General features: G+C 40.1%; 1 protein-coding gene across 4 annotated transcripts in view; it reads left to right on the forward strand.

Annotated features, from left to right (window-relative positions):
* The window catches only part of TRIP11 (thyroid hormone receptor interactor 11), a 66,954-nt gene extending 57,220 nt beyond the window's left edge, over positions 1-9,734 (forward strand). For 3 of the 4 annotated variants that reach the window (XM_074365118.1, XM_074365120.1, XM_074365122.1), the window contains one exon: positions 1,802-5,222. In XM_074365118.1, coding sequence (XP_074221219.1) covers positions 1,802-2,022 — 221 coding nt within the window. In that variant the 3' untranslated portion in view covers positions 2,023-5,222. Of the gene's footprint in view, positions 1-1,801; positions 5,223-9,598 lie in introns of those variants that run through there. The other variant, XM_074365121.1, reaches the window with a different exon arrangement.
* Positions 9,735-14,787: the final 5,053 nt, after the last annotated feature.

Here is a 14,787-nt window from a genome sequence, read left to right on the forward strand (position 1 = left end):
AATTTCAGTGTAGAGCACAATTTTTCAGTTATACATGAGCATACATTCATTGTCACATTTTTTTTTCACTGTGAGCTACCACAAGATCTTGTATACATTTTCCTGTGTTATACAGTGTAGTCTTGTTTATCTGTTCTACATTTTGAAATCCTAGTCTGTCCCTTCCCACCCCCTGCCCCCTTGGTAACCACAAGTTTGTATTCTATGTCTATGAGTCTGTTTCTGCTTTGTATTTCTGTTTTGTTTTAGATTCCACATATGAGCTATCTCATATGGTATTTTTCTTTCTCTTTCTGGCTTACTTCACTTAGAATGACATTCTCCAGGAACATCCATGTTGCTGCAAATGGCATGATGTTGTCAGTTTTTATGACTGAATAGTATTCCATTGTATAAATATACCACATCTTCTTTATCAGCCATCTGTCGATAGACATTTAGGCTGTTTCCATGTCTTGGCTGTTGTAAATAGTGCTGCTATGAACATTGGGGTGCAGGTGTCTTTTTGAAGTAGGGTTCCTTCTGGATATATACCCAGGAGCGGGATTCCTGGGTCATATGGTAAGTCTATTCCTAGTCTTTTGAGGAATCTCCATACTGTTTTCCACAGTGGCTGCACCAAACTGCATTCCCATCAGCTGTGTAGGAGGGTTCCCTTTACTCCACATTGACTGCTAAATTTAGTCTTAGAAACATCTTAACTTTAATGTGTGTAGACTATACTATAAACACTTTTTTCTTGTTACACTGAGTTTTAGCATCTTGAAACAGATTCCAAAATTTATTATGGCAGGGTCTCCCCGCTTTTCCCCTCCTTCCTCCATCTCCATCCCTTCGCCTTCTTCCCTCTTCTCTTCTTTCCTACCCACCCCCCACTGCAGTTAACAGGTCATGTGCCAAGCTTGATTTATGCTGATCAGAGACAAAAGCCAGAGCTTACTAAGTAGCACCAGGAGCTCTTTCAGGGTTTGGAAAGTTGTCATTCATAGGAAAGCACAGCTAGGGCACCCAGGGTGCACAATGATAAATATATTTGATGAATTTGTCTCAGTGCTTCCTTTGTTTTAAAGACCTCTTTTATTTGAGTTTTCCACTTGAAGTGGGTGCCTTTGAGGTGTTGCTTGTCTCTTATCAATGAAATTGTTAGAGGTCTTATGTAATAAAGCAGAGTTATATCCATTAAAGCATTAGGGCATAGCCAAACACCTGTTTCAATAAAAGCTAATTGTTCAGCCTGATTTTATAGAGAAATAATCTAATCAAGAATGGTTTTCAAACATTTGAATGTCTAAAAGATGATCAGGTTATGTAAGGCATAAATTGTTTTTCTGTTGGTAAATTCATATCACGTCTAATTGTTATTATTGTAATATGGGTGCCATGTGTTTTCATGGCCATTATCATCATTTGGGCAGAACAGGTCAAGTCCTCTCACCTTCCAGGTGGTTAGATAGAGCTTGCCTGGTAACATAGAAAACACCTTTGAAAAAGCTGTTGTTACACTGAGTGATGTTTGTCACTTGTATAACTGGAATTTGAGTGTAAAACAGCAATACTCGTGTGTTTGATAAAGTATTAGCTCTGCACACACAAACTCCTCCCCCCTTTCCTCTCCCATTCCTCCCTCTTACTGCCTTGTCCTCTTTGCCTTCTGTGTCTCATAAACACTGCTTACCAGAGCCAGAACCGAGCAACATGTGAATTAAATTTTTTGGGGGCCAAATCTGGGAACCTAAAACACATGTACAGCATTGACTAAATAACATATGGGAGACTCAATAATTCATGTTTTGTCATGTAGAGACAGTGGAATCCAGGTCTGGTAGAAGAACAGATGTGAACCCGTTCCTGGCTCCCCGCTCTGCGGCCGTGCCTCTTATCAACCCAGCTGGACTTGGACCTGGCGGGCCTGGGCATCTTCTTCTGAAGCCCATTTCAGACGTACTGCCCACATTTACACCTTTGCCAGTGTTACCTGACAACAGCGCTGGAGCTGTGTTAAAAGACATTTTAAAGCAATAGATGATTCTCAAGCCAGAGATGACTTACATAGCACTTTAAAAAGGAACCCTGAACACTATGTGTATGTACTTTATCACAAAGTGGCCTTTTGGAAAAAGTCATGTATTTGTTTGCAGTTGTACTTTCTCTCACTTTAATAAAAATATTCTTAATGCTTTTAGAAATTGCAGGTGTCACAGGAGGAAGTGTGTGCTATATTATCTACTCTTCTTTCCTGTCTGATCTGACCTAATTTAAGCTAGAAACATTCTATCTTTTAATATTAATTTACAAAAATAAGAAAAATAAAAAGATGAAAATACTGGTAGCTATATATATATCAGCTCTTTATTTTCTTTTTAAGCTCATTTTTCAAGCTCATTTAAGCTAGAGATGTGTTTTATCCTTTAAAGATAATCAACAGATTTACAAAAAAGTAAAAGGAAAGAAGAAAATAGTAGCAGTGGCTTACCTGCGTAGTGCAAAAAATTGATCTAAAGCATGTATAGTCATCTTTAGAGGACTTGGTATAGACAGGCCAAGAACAGGGGTGTCCCTGGGAGGTCACAGGTGTCCTGAGATGGGATGTGTGTGTATTTGGTTCTGTGCTGTTTCATCACGTGTAGATTCGTGTGGCCACCATAGTACAGAGACAGAGCAGTCTCGTCGGGGAGCCCTCGTGCTTCACCGTCATGGTCACCTCCCTCTGGCGACCACTCACTGCGTGCCTCCTCTATAATTATGACCATTCAAGAGTGCCATTCAATGGAATCATAAGTATGTAATCTTTTGTGATTGGCTTTTCTCAGTATAATTCCCTTGAGATCCTTCTAAGTTGCTCAGTGTATCGGTAGCTTGTTCCTTTTTACTCTTCAGTACATACTGTGAATATATGATTTAGTTTTAAGAGCTAAGGTATCTCTTTAAAGATACCATCTTAAAACTAAATGTTTCCACACACCTACACACAACTTTCATCTAAGTGTTAAATTGTACATCTGCATTTCCATAACTATAATTAGCCATATCACTAGACACGACCCCTCCTGCCTCTGAGGTGTTGAAATGAGAGGTACAGCCATGCAGGAATTGTCCATTTTCACCCCCATGGTCGCTGAGGCTGGTGAAGTGATTTCAGTAATCACTTCAGCAACACCAGCACCAGGTGTTTGAAACTTAACGGTCACGGGATATTTCTTTAATTTTTTATAATCCCCTCAGAAAAATCCTAACTTGGAATTTATTTCAGGATGTTCATGTTTGTATTAGTTGTTGAAGTTGTACATTTCAAGACATTTCTTGCAAATTTTGTAAATTTCGATATGCCTTTAAAATAGAAACATCTGTATAATAAGGAAAGATGACAATGATACTAATCCAAATATGTAAATAGGCCTGGCTCTGGCCACAGCTGAATTTGGTTATTTGTAAATTTTGCTGTGACTAACTGTATACTTAGTACTGTATTTAGAGGATTGAAAGTCTTTATGTGTTGATGGATAAAACTTGTTTTTCCGAAAAATCTAGTAACTGAGACATTGCTGCTTCAGAACATCACCTGTCTCCTTAGCTAATTTATTTATATTGCCATCCTTTACTTAGTATACTTTAAAGGAAGACATCATACAAGTTCTATATTAGAACTGTCAAACTGCCTCCCATCTGTTTTGCCCATTATTATTTCTCTATGAAGTTATTACTCTTAGATTTTATAAGATCCCTTCAAAGATACTTTTACTGACCATCCTAAATTATTTGCTACTTGCCATTGAAGATTCATTTCAGTGTGGAGCATCTGAAATAAAATTTTCTAATTAAAAAAAAAGACACATGATCCTTCATTTTGAAGAACTATAGATGCAAAAAGATGTCCTCTTTTAATCTGAAAAGGAGATGCATGGTGTGGGTATTTAAGTAGCATGTCATATTTTAAATGCCTTTTATGACATTTTAGGTTTTTCCCTCCCTGCTCAAAATTGTCCCTCCCCCACCCTATAGTTTAACATAAGTTTGAAAGCTGTTATGGGTGGATTGCACGTTGAAACATCCCAACACGACCTTCCACAGCTGCTATTTTTAAAAAGTATGTGACCTTGTCCTAACGCTGTGGTACCTAATGTTTCAATTGTATCATCATTGAAACTATAGCTCACTGGTCTGCATACTAAGTGTTTGTTGATCTAAACCAGACGGAACTCATCTACTTTTCTAAAACTAAGTGTGTCAGAGATGAACCATCTGCTCAAGGCATCTTCTTGGTAACCATGCAGTGATGAAGCATAATTTTTAATGTTAGCAGTAGGACATTGCTAACAGTCATTTTACTGCAATATTTTCACTACAGTAATTCTACTGTTTACTTCTCTATAAACTTACTAAAATTTGTGGTTGAATGTTGCCATTGCTGCCAGTTTTTCACAACATTCCTAATGGCTTTCAACTGTTATGCTGTAGTAGAAAAATTCATTGTCTTTGGATTTGATTTTGGTATAATCCTGTATCTCATAGTTGCTTGAGTTTTAGTTCCTGCCATTATTGAGTTAAGAGAAAAAACAAAAACAAAACTCAACAACAAAAACATGGGGAGAAAGGAATGACTTTCTTAAAACCAGCCAATTAAGATAGTAAATATCCCCCCAAATAAAGCCTCCAGTTTATTTTAACCTTGTAATGGATAATTGAAAGGGGGAAAAAGTCCAAATACTTTTCTAATCAGTAGATAGAACATGTCTTCAGGGGGAAGAGAGTAATAATTATTGATAAAATGCTGTTCTGTGTCAGACCTAAAGCATTTGAATTTGATTTTTAAAGCTAATGATATTTTTCACATATCAAATAATTTAAAACATCTTCCATCAACAAAATTTTATCTTTAATTTTGTAAATATCAAGTAAGTATAACATTCATTTTATATATTCCTATGGAAAAAGTAATGGTACTTTTAGTGCTCTGGCATTTGTGATTATTTGCCATTCTTTACTTTTTAACTTATTAAGGTTTCTCTACTTAAAACTGATAAGTTGTCTTTTGATTTTTAGAGAAATACCTTGTGGGAAATTTACAGCTCAACCTTAGTATTGAGTTGTGTTTTATAGAGCAAAGTCGACGCATTTCTGAGTTTCTCAGGAGTGCTGCAAGACAGAAAAATACTCCAAATAAAAATGATATATGTAAGTTGGCAATGTCTTCATCCACAATAAAAAAAAACTTTTTTAGCAAACAGCTGCTGACTTTTTCTTTAGAAGGGGGAGAAATGACTTACACATGTTGTTTATAGCAGCAGTTGATGAACTACTGAAGCTAATATCTTCAAGTGTTCACCGGATGTCTGCTGTTAGTATACTGTGCGAGCCTTGGAAATGTTAAGTATGAACAGTTTAATGGACGCTCAAGATTGTGTATGGAAGGATCTGACGGGTTTTAGCCAGCCCTTTTTTTTCCCCTTTCAGAGGTGACAGTATATACATTGTTGGACTCTTGGTCTTTCTGCAAAATAATCAGTTACATACTCATTTTTCTTAAATGGGGAACTTGAATATTTTAACTGTTCATGTTGTATTGGAAGGAACATGGGGTTTAAAGTTGAGAGATGAATTGGAGTACAGATTTTGACCCTTTCTGTGTGATCTTTAACAAAACTGCTTTGACTTTGGGACTGATCTTTCTTGTCTCTGAAATAACAACCATCTACTAAACTTACGGGGGCTGTAAGGATCAAAAGACCCATTTATTACATTTATTAAATGAATAAATGTACCACTTGTGGAAATGCTTTACAAAGTCTGTAGTTCTATACAGATGTTAGAAGTTACGATAATTACTGCCAAGAAGTGGGTAAGAATGGCAGGGGTGGGAGTGTTACTGAAACCAAGTTTTGCTTCAAGAAGGTCAGGAGAGGTCAAAAGCCTGAAGTGCTGCTACTCTGATGAGATCAGTTTTAAGGAGAAAACATTGGCTTAAGAACTGGACCAGCAAATTGTTGGCTTTGACTTAGAGAAGTGTTGGTGGAGGTGAGGAGGGAATAGCTTAATAGAGTGCATGCTTAGCATGCATGAGGTCCTGGGTTCAACCCCTAGTACCTCCACTAAAAATAATGATAAATAAGCCTAATTACCTGCTCCGTCCCCAAAAAAGAAGAAACAAAATAGTGTTGGTGGCATTATGGGAGCAAATGCCACGTTAAGTAGGTTGAGTAGGTGTTGAGCAGGTGTTGGTAGTGTTTGTAGGCAACTCTTCTGAGAAATCAAATCGTGAAGGAGAAAGAGGATACTAACAGGAAAGGAAGGTGGGGTCGAGGGAGAGTTGTTCTAAGCTGGGAGACTTAAGCATGTGTGAATGCTGTGGGAAGGACATGTTTAGATGGGGAGGCTGAAGAGCGGAGAGAGAAGAGTTCTTGAGAAGGGGGAGCTGATAGAATCCAGACACAGATGCAGGGATTGGAAGGACCCCTACTGGGACCTTCCATTGATGGAAGAGGGGTCGCTGCAGAGAGCAGGTGCATCTTGGTGGAGAGAAATTGGGAATTTTCTTCTGTGATGTTGGCAAGGAGATTTATCTACCACAAATGAGGGAGGTGGGGGGCTGAGGCTTGAATGATACAGTCAAATGTGAGAGACAGAACGCAAGTCCAGATTACTAGAGCAGTGCTCGTAGGCATGTGCCAAGTGCTTGAGGGCCTGGACTTGGGCCTGGCAGACAGATGGGAGGAGGGGGAGTGGTTGTTAAGCACATCAAAGGAAGTAACATTTGAGCACTATAGAAGGAAGTAAGCTAGCAAATTAAATGTCAGCTAAAAGTCAAACAGTTCTTGCCCTAACCAATTCTAGGGGAATACAAATTATTAACCTGAACCTCGTTTTCCTGTCCTTGGGATTTAGGTCATGTGAATAGATGGTATATCTGAGTGTTTTATAGCATGTTGTTATTATAATTTAATATATCCAGTAAACTATTAATCCATTATAATTACAACAATATTTGTTTTGGAGATAAAGAACAATTCAAGAATGTTAATAAAAGGATGACTTAAGGCAAATATTTGAACCCTTAGTTGGTTTTCTGCCTTGGCTATTACTGTGTATCAGTCTCTTAGCTCTTCTTGGGTTAAGAAATTAATAATTTGCACTATAACAATACTTCGACTGGTAATTTTCAGCTGTGACTTTTTTTGCAAGCGTATTCTCCTTTTCACCTCCAACAGCCTTAGACTTCAGTGAACTGTTTGACCCTCACAAATTAAATCTCAGTGATTGAAAATATTTGTCAACTTGATGTCACTAAGAGTTTGGTAAAGTTGTTTCCTAAATATAGTTGGACTGTTAAACATGGAGGATACATTATTGTATTTTATAAAATATAAGGTATTTTGGTGTTGAAGGACATTGTATTGTAAGAACTTTTCCTCCCATAATGGTGACTCAATCCCGAGCCCTTCTGGACCCATAGAAAGTGGGTGTGTATTCAAAATGCATCCAAATGCCTAAAGGGCAAAGTCCACCCCAGATGGTCAAGGGAACCATGATTTCATTTAAAGAAAAGAAATGGAAAGAAAGCCATATAAATTCACTCAGATTTCCTACGCAGTCCCTTCCATTTAGGTGTATTTAAAGAACCATGGTGTTATCTGGGAGTTAGCAGGTTAATCCTCTGTAGAAGGAATTTTCAGTCATGCTCCCTGAATAAAAAGGGGATGGTGGTGATAAAGTTACAAGTTGTAGACTAATGAGGTAATTTTTTTATTTTTGAAAACTTATATGGAATGTGGAGTCTTTGAAAATTTTTGGAATCATTTCAAAGTCATCACTCCAAGGCATTTGCCAGGCCTCATGCAAACTTACTATGACAAAGGCGTTCAAAACATGTTGTTCCCTCCAGGACTGCACTTGCAAGCTGTAGCTGCTGCGTTGAAAAATATTGATGATGGTAAAAAATCAATTCTCCACAGACTTGCTACTTGAGAAATGTATACTTCCATTTTTTAAAAGTCTTTTCACTTTGATTTTTTTCCCTTCAGGCATGAGTTTTACTTGCTGAAAAGTAACTGTCCCCCTGCTGTCATCCTTTAATGTGTGTGTGTGTGAAATATCTTAAACATTTAAGAATAGACAATAAGGATGTTAGGACGGACATCTGGTTATAGTGACGTGAAGAGGTCAGCCAGTACTCCCTGCAAAAGACAAAAACAACCACGTTGGGACTCTGGTAATTGACCAGAGGCTGACAAGAAATTGAAAGTCATAGATTTTTGAAAAGCTGCTAGAGCTTTGGGTAAGAACCATGGACATCTGTATCCTTCCCTTCCTGCCTGGGGCTCCTCCACCCCCGAGCCTCCCAGTTTTTCCAGCACCAAGTCATCATGAAAACCAGTAGCATTGTGGCCTGAGGGGTGGCCTCAAGGATGGAGGGGGTGGAGGCTGCAACAAACCATGACTTGGTCACTTATCAGTGGTGACCAGGAAGGAAACCTGGCGAAAACCCAGGGTCACTAGCCTGAGGTCGCCACGCCAGACAGGGCAAGGGGCCCACCCACAGAGATTGGGTGGGGAGACCTTAGAACTCAGACAGCCACGGAGAGGCCCTGGTAATGGGAAACTGAGACAGCCCATGTCAGACTGGCCTTCGAGTGCTTCTCAATCCACACACGGATGCACTGACGCAGATGGGAGGAGCGATGGCTTGAGGAGTTTAACCAGCACAGCCTCTGCTGGCCACCAAGCCGTGCCTCCAGGAAGCTTGAGGAAATCAGATAAAAATAAGATAAGAACATCGTAGCTCCTGAGCTCCCCTGTGGGGAGGCGGATGCCTCAGGTTAAGTCCAGCCAAGTTGTTATTTATTTTTACTTTTATTTAAAAAAATTTTTTTTTAATTTTTTTTTTTTTTTGGCAGGGGAAGGTAATTAAGTTTACTTATTTATTTTTGGAGGCGATGCCAAGGATTGAACCCAGAACCTCGTGCATGCTAAGCATGTGCTCTACCGCTTGAGCTACACCCTCTCCGACCCAGTCAAGTTTTTAAAGATCAGAAAAATGTATCACAATCAATAGTTGCTACAAATAGAATCTAACTTGTCCAGATCTCAACCCCCAGTGATGAGTAAAGCAAAGAAGAAAGTGTGACCCATACTCAGGGGAAAAGCGGTCAAGAGAAGCTGCCGTGGGCCTCAGGGTTGGATGTGGCCCCTCGAAACTTCGAAGCAGCGATTACAAAAGCAAAAACTAAAGGAGAGTCCGTTCAAATGATACATAATAAGTACTTGCATGCTTAGTACCCAGCGTTATCAAATCTAAACATTATGCCGTATTTTCTAAAGAATTTTCTAAACTTTTTATTAATGAAAATTTCGAACATAGACACCAAAGGACAGAGCAGCTCAGCGAACTTACATACCCACTGGCAGCTTCAACGGTTGTCAACTCAGGACCGATTTTCTACTCTTGTTTCATCTTGTGCCCACTCACTTCCCTTTTTTAGTTTGAAAGCATTTTCACACAGCATGTCTTACAACTGTAATAAATGAGGAGCCAACCTTGTTCCTTTTTGTAGGACAACAGAGATGATCTAATAATGAATGCCTCTCCTGTCCTTGAACTCTCCAGGAGTGCTGCTGAAATCTGACATCCCACCTGACACCTAGAGAAGCTTACCGTCTCTCCTACTCCTGTTTGCTGTTGGAAGCCCATTCTCTTGTGCAGCAGGATGACATATGATAGCTGTACATATTTTTACATTGTTACTGGCAGAATTAAAAGTCGACAGCATACTGTTGTTCTCTCTGATTTTTGAAGGGGTTGATTTTCAATTCAAGAATCTGGGAGCCACTTATTTTGTGTGGATTGTAAATAGGAAGTGAGAAAATTTGAACATCATACTATTGTAAAGTTATATTAAAAATATTAAGTTTGCCCCAAACCTCAATCCACTAAGTGTCAGGAAACAGACAAAAAAGAAACAGAGATGGTAAATTAGAAGAATGCTAGTAGCTGCTTTCTTTTTTAATTATTATTATTTATTTTATTTTATTTTATTTTATTTTTTAATTTTATTTTATTTTAGTAGATGTTTTCTTGAGGGCTCTGGGGCTCCATGGCAAAGAGTATGTTTGCTCAAAATCTGTTCATAGTCGAGATCCCATATTTCACGCTTGGTTTTATGTTAAAACCACAGTCAGTTAAAACAATTCATAAGTAAAGCCCAGGTGTTTTCATGATTTGCTGAATTTCCTGAGAATTCCAAGTATGTGCAAAAACTCCTGGCATCCTCGAACCAGTGGGTTACATGACAGTACAGGTAGAGACCACACGTAGTAGAGGAAGACATCTTGGAGCAGAAGTTCAAAAACCTGGGTTCCAATCCTTGCTCTGCCTCTAATTGGGATCTTGAGTAAATTCATCTCTCTGGGCCTTAGTTTTCACATTTGTAAAATTCAGGGGTCAAATAAACGATTTATAAGAGTCAGGACTTGGTGCTCTCCTCCAGGCAATGTCCTTTTTTAACATTCCCAAGGCTGGTGGGGGCACATCCTATGCCCTCCCTTGGCTTATGTGCACCTACTTTCTCTATTGACCAATCAGTGCCTCGTGGTACAGAGAGAGAGAGAGCGAGGGACCTCACCTTTGTTGAGAGCCTACTGTGCCTTGGCACCTGCTAGGTGCTTTATGAATACTACCTACTTACTACTGATATATTTTTGCTCCCACTTTATAGCTGAAAACCTGAAGCTCAGCAAGGTTAAAAACTTGCTTAGGGTCCTGTCTTTGTCAGGCTTCTCCAGAGAAACCAGTATTTTTAAAGGTCACTATAGGTTTAACTTAGCATGACAGCGAGGACAAGAAACCATGCAGAGTGGGATTAAGTCATCTAAATACATAAAAGTGCAAAATGTTGGTGTTTCCAAAAATGTAATAAACAAGATTAAAAGGCAAACTGAGGAAAAAGCTTGCGGCAGAAATGGCAATGGAGAAACATCTTCACCATGGAAATAAAGACGGGAGAAGAAAGTAGAGAAATAGTTGACGCTTCGAAGGGCTTCTAACGGAGGTTGCTGCTTGTCTTCTGACATCCAGCCTCCTGCTGTCACAGTAAGAGAACTCCAGATTTTTGGGCAAGTAGGTTCATAATGTCTCAGAACACAGACTACATCTCCCAATGCCCCTTGCAGCTAGATGTGGCCATCAATTTCTTTCCTGCTTCCTGAAATGTGGGAGTGATTGTGGTGTGCCATTTTGGACGATGGAGAGGAAGGTCAACACCCTAGAGGCTGCCAAGCAAAAACATGACAGGAGCCTGAAGCTCTGGTACCCTAAGGATGGAGCTGCCACACTAGCAAGCCCTGGGCCACCAACCTACAGAGTGTGGTGGGAGAACATGTGTCATTTCATCATCAAACATAATTGTTGAGCTATTTCTGTTAAAAAAAAAGAAACCACAAACCACCATCCTTCAAAACCTCAAACCAAAAACCACCACTGGGGTGGAATCATTTTAATATTTTTATTAGTTGACTGGGAAACAACTAATTACTTTGCCTTGGTGCCTGATAAGGCAGGAGAAGAAATGGGTTGGGGGAAATACCCCGTAAGGTGTTGGACGTTTGGTCTGCAGAGCAAGAGAGAAGTCAGGGATGGTGAGAGGTTTGTATTTGAGTGTCATCTGCGTAATGCTGACGTTTTTGGGAACTGTGTCCCGTAATGGCTTTGGGACCAGTGACTATTCCCAGGACAAGAGGGTAGTGAGGAAGAGTAGAGAGCCTGGATCTAAGTTTGGGGTACTCTGGTTAGGAAGGAAAAGGAAAAAAAGAGGGGCTGAAGAAAATGCAGTCAGAGTCACAGTGGGAAACCAGGGTAACTCAGGGTCATGGGCATGAGAGAGAAGATGGGCTTTCAATGGTCAAACCCTTCACAGAGACAAAGGGTGGAGTGAAAGTCCTATATCTGGCCATGAGGTCACAAGGAAATTTAGGGAGCACCATCTTGGGTGAATGGTGGGGAAAGGGCGAGATTTCAGAGGGTTAAGGCAGGACTCAGTGGTGAGAAGGTGGCTGACACTCCTCACTGAGAAGCCTGATGTGAGGAGGAGGAGAGCAGACGGAGGCCACTGGGATCATCAGGACAACAGTGTCCCACCTCTCCGGGGAGGGAAGACCTGTGGAGCCGCTGCCCAATACTGTACTTAGGCGCTGGCTGTCACTTTAGTTTTCGGATTGTTTTGGGCCAAGTTTGGATAATATAAGAAGTAGGGGGAGGGTATATCTCAGTGGTAGAGCACATGCTTAGCGTGCACGAGGTCCTGAGTTCAATCCCCAGCACCTCCATTTAAAACCAAAAAAAAAAAAAAAAAAAGCAAAAATCTTACTTAGTGCTAAGAAAATAGAAAGAGAATGTAACGATAGAAGGGCCCGTAGAGTTCTGGAGTGTTCCTGGGGGAGCTGGCAGGACAGGAGGGAACCAGCCGTGTAAACAGTAAGTCAGGGAAAGCACGGCTCTGTCAACCGGAGGGAATGAGGGCTCTGGAACCAAGTAGGCTTGATCTGGGCTTGAATTTGGACCATGTGGTTCTGATCTCTCTGGGTCTGTTTCTTTATCTGCAAAATGGAGAGCTTCCTATTGACAGAGTTACTGTAGCAGTCAAGGGGTCAAAGGAGAGGGTGTGCATAGAGTCCAGCACAACCATAGACATTTAATAATGTCCTTTTCCCTGTTTTGCATTCACTCCTAGAAAGGCATTGCCATGGAATTAATTTTGGACAGTGAAAAAATAAACAATTTAATATTAATAGCCAAAATCTATCATCAAATGAATAATTTTGTGAATCCACACCCCCCCCCCCATTTGAAGCATTATCTTAAAACAAAACAAAACAAAACAAAACAAACATAGCCCATGTCTCTTCTCATCCATGGCCAAACTGAGCTTCATCGGAGCCAGGAAAGTCCCATTCAGCAGATGATAACCTCTTACATTCACACTACTGTTTACATTTTGTGAAGTTGTTCTGTAGTTGTGATTGTATTTGATTCTAAAAATGGGAGGCTGGGCAGAGGCTGGGATCCTTATTTTGCAACAACAACAAAAAACCCCACTTAGGAAAGGACGTGATGAGAAACCAGCCAGACTCACTTGGCAGCCCATGCTCAACATATCTCATTTTCTTTTTTTAAAACAGAATTGCTGGATCAGGAGATGCAATAAAAGCGTGCATTTTGATGTTAGCAGGACCTGTGGCAAAGTCTCTCATCCAGTCTTTGTGGACAACTTGGGGAAGCGCAAGCTGAGAGAGAGGAGCTGGTGGCACCCCCGAATTAAAGAATCAGCAGTGGCCCCAATATGTTGATAAAAGAAGCCTATCAGTGCCAGCCTGGACAGAGTGCCTCCCTCCAGCATCTGTCCTGGTAAATTTTCTATTGTGAACTCTGATAAAGTCACCAAAGTTGTAGTGAACACATCTGTAGTGGTCAAAGCTGGGAGTGGTGCTTAATGCTTTAGACAGGAGGATTCACGTTGAAAAAGATCTTGAACAACGGACAAAAATTTACTAGGGACACAACCAAAACCTGATCTCCCTTTAAAAAGCCACTTTAGGAAGTGGTGAAAGGATGTAATCAGGCTAATGAAGGTTTGTTTTGTTTTTTTTTTTTCCCTAATCAAGCGCCTTTTGTACTGTCTATGACTGCATAATTTCTCTAACATAGTGTTTTGGAGGGTTTTTCTGACTTGAGTGGAATAAATACGATTCTCAAAAAAAAAAAAAACAGTTGTTAAGGGCGCAACTGAATTACTACATTATACATGTTTACAACATAATATCTTACAGCTTTAAAACAAGAATCATGTTTTATGGTTTACCAAAATGCTTTCACATTCATTGTTTTGTTTACAAGAATGCTGTAATGAAGGCATTTATAATGATGAACATAATAAATTTCAGAGGTAAACTTAAAAAAAAAAAAAAAGGAAAGAAAGAAAGAAAAGAATTAGCAACCGAAATGCAGGATGGAGGAGGTGGTGTTAAGCAGTCTGTGGACCAAGGGTTGTCTTTTTTGGCGCAATTTCAGTGCCAACCAAGAGGTGCTGCGGCCAGGGAGGAGGAGACAGATGGGCTGTGGCAGGCTCAGGTGACACAGGAGATTTATGGAAAGAACTGAGGTGTCTTCAGCCTTGGGAAGAAGATACCAGCCTGGGCAAAGAGTGGAACTGTCCTCACAGAAGCTGGCTTGGTAGAAGAAGAATGGCCCATGGCTACAGAGAGGGAATTAGAACTCACAGAAAATAGCTACATATATATAGGGAAGTGGATTTGGATTCAACGTAAGACAGAACTTTCTAACAATTCAAGCTACTCAACGGGGATTGAGTGAGGCTGTTTTGTCCACAGAAATGGATGATTTACTAGTTACTAAAGATATTTTGGAGAATAGTGTGTAAAAGGTGGCAGTTTAGACACAGTGACAATCATGAGGATAATTCACTGTTATTTGATGTCCACAACCACCCTGAGAGAGAAACAGTATCTCCATTTTGCAAATGAGGAAACCGAGATGCCTAGAAGTTAAGTGACTTGTCTAAGGTCACCCAACAGGTGAGGAAAATCAAGACTTGGACCTTTATGGGCATGTTCATTCTTTCCCCTCTTCCAACCCTATGGTGTTAAGGTGGAAACACTCTCTGGTTCAAGATGGGTCTCTGGACAGTTTTGTTTTCAAGAATCTCCATTTGCTCATGTAGAGGGCAGTCATATTGATTTCCTCTCCTTCCTTATCCTTCAGAAAAGTTGATAGTATGAGTGAGG

The sequence above is a fragment of the Camelus bactrianus genome, chromosome 6, assembly GCF_048773025.1.
Source record: "Camelus bactrianus isolate YW-2024 breed Bactrian camel chromosome 6, ASM4877302v1, whole genome shotgun sequence".
Lineage (NCBI taxonomy): Eukaryota > Metazoa > Chordata > Mammalia > Artiodactyla > Camelidae > Camelus > Camelus bactrianus.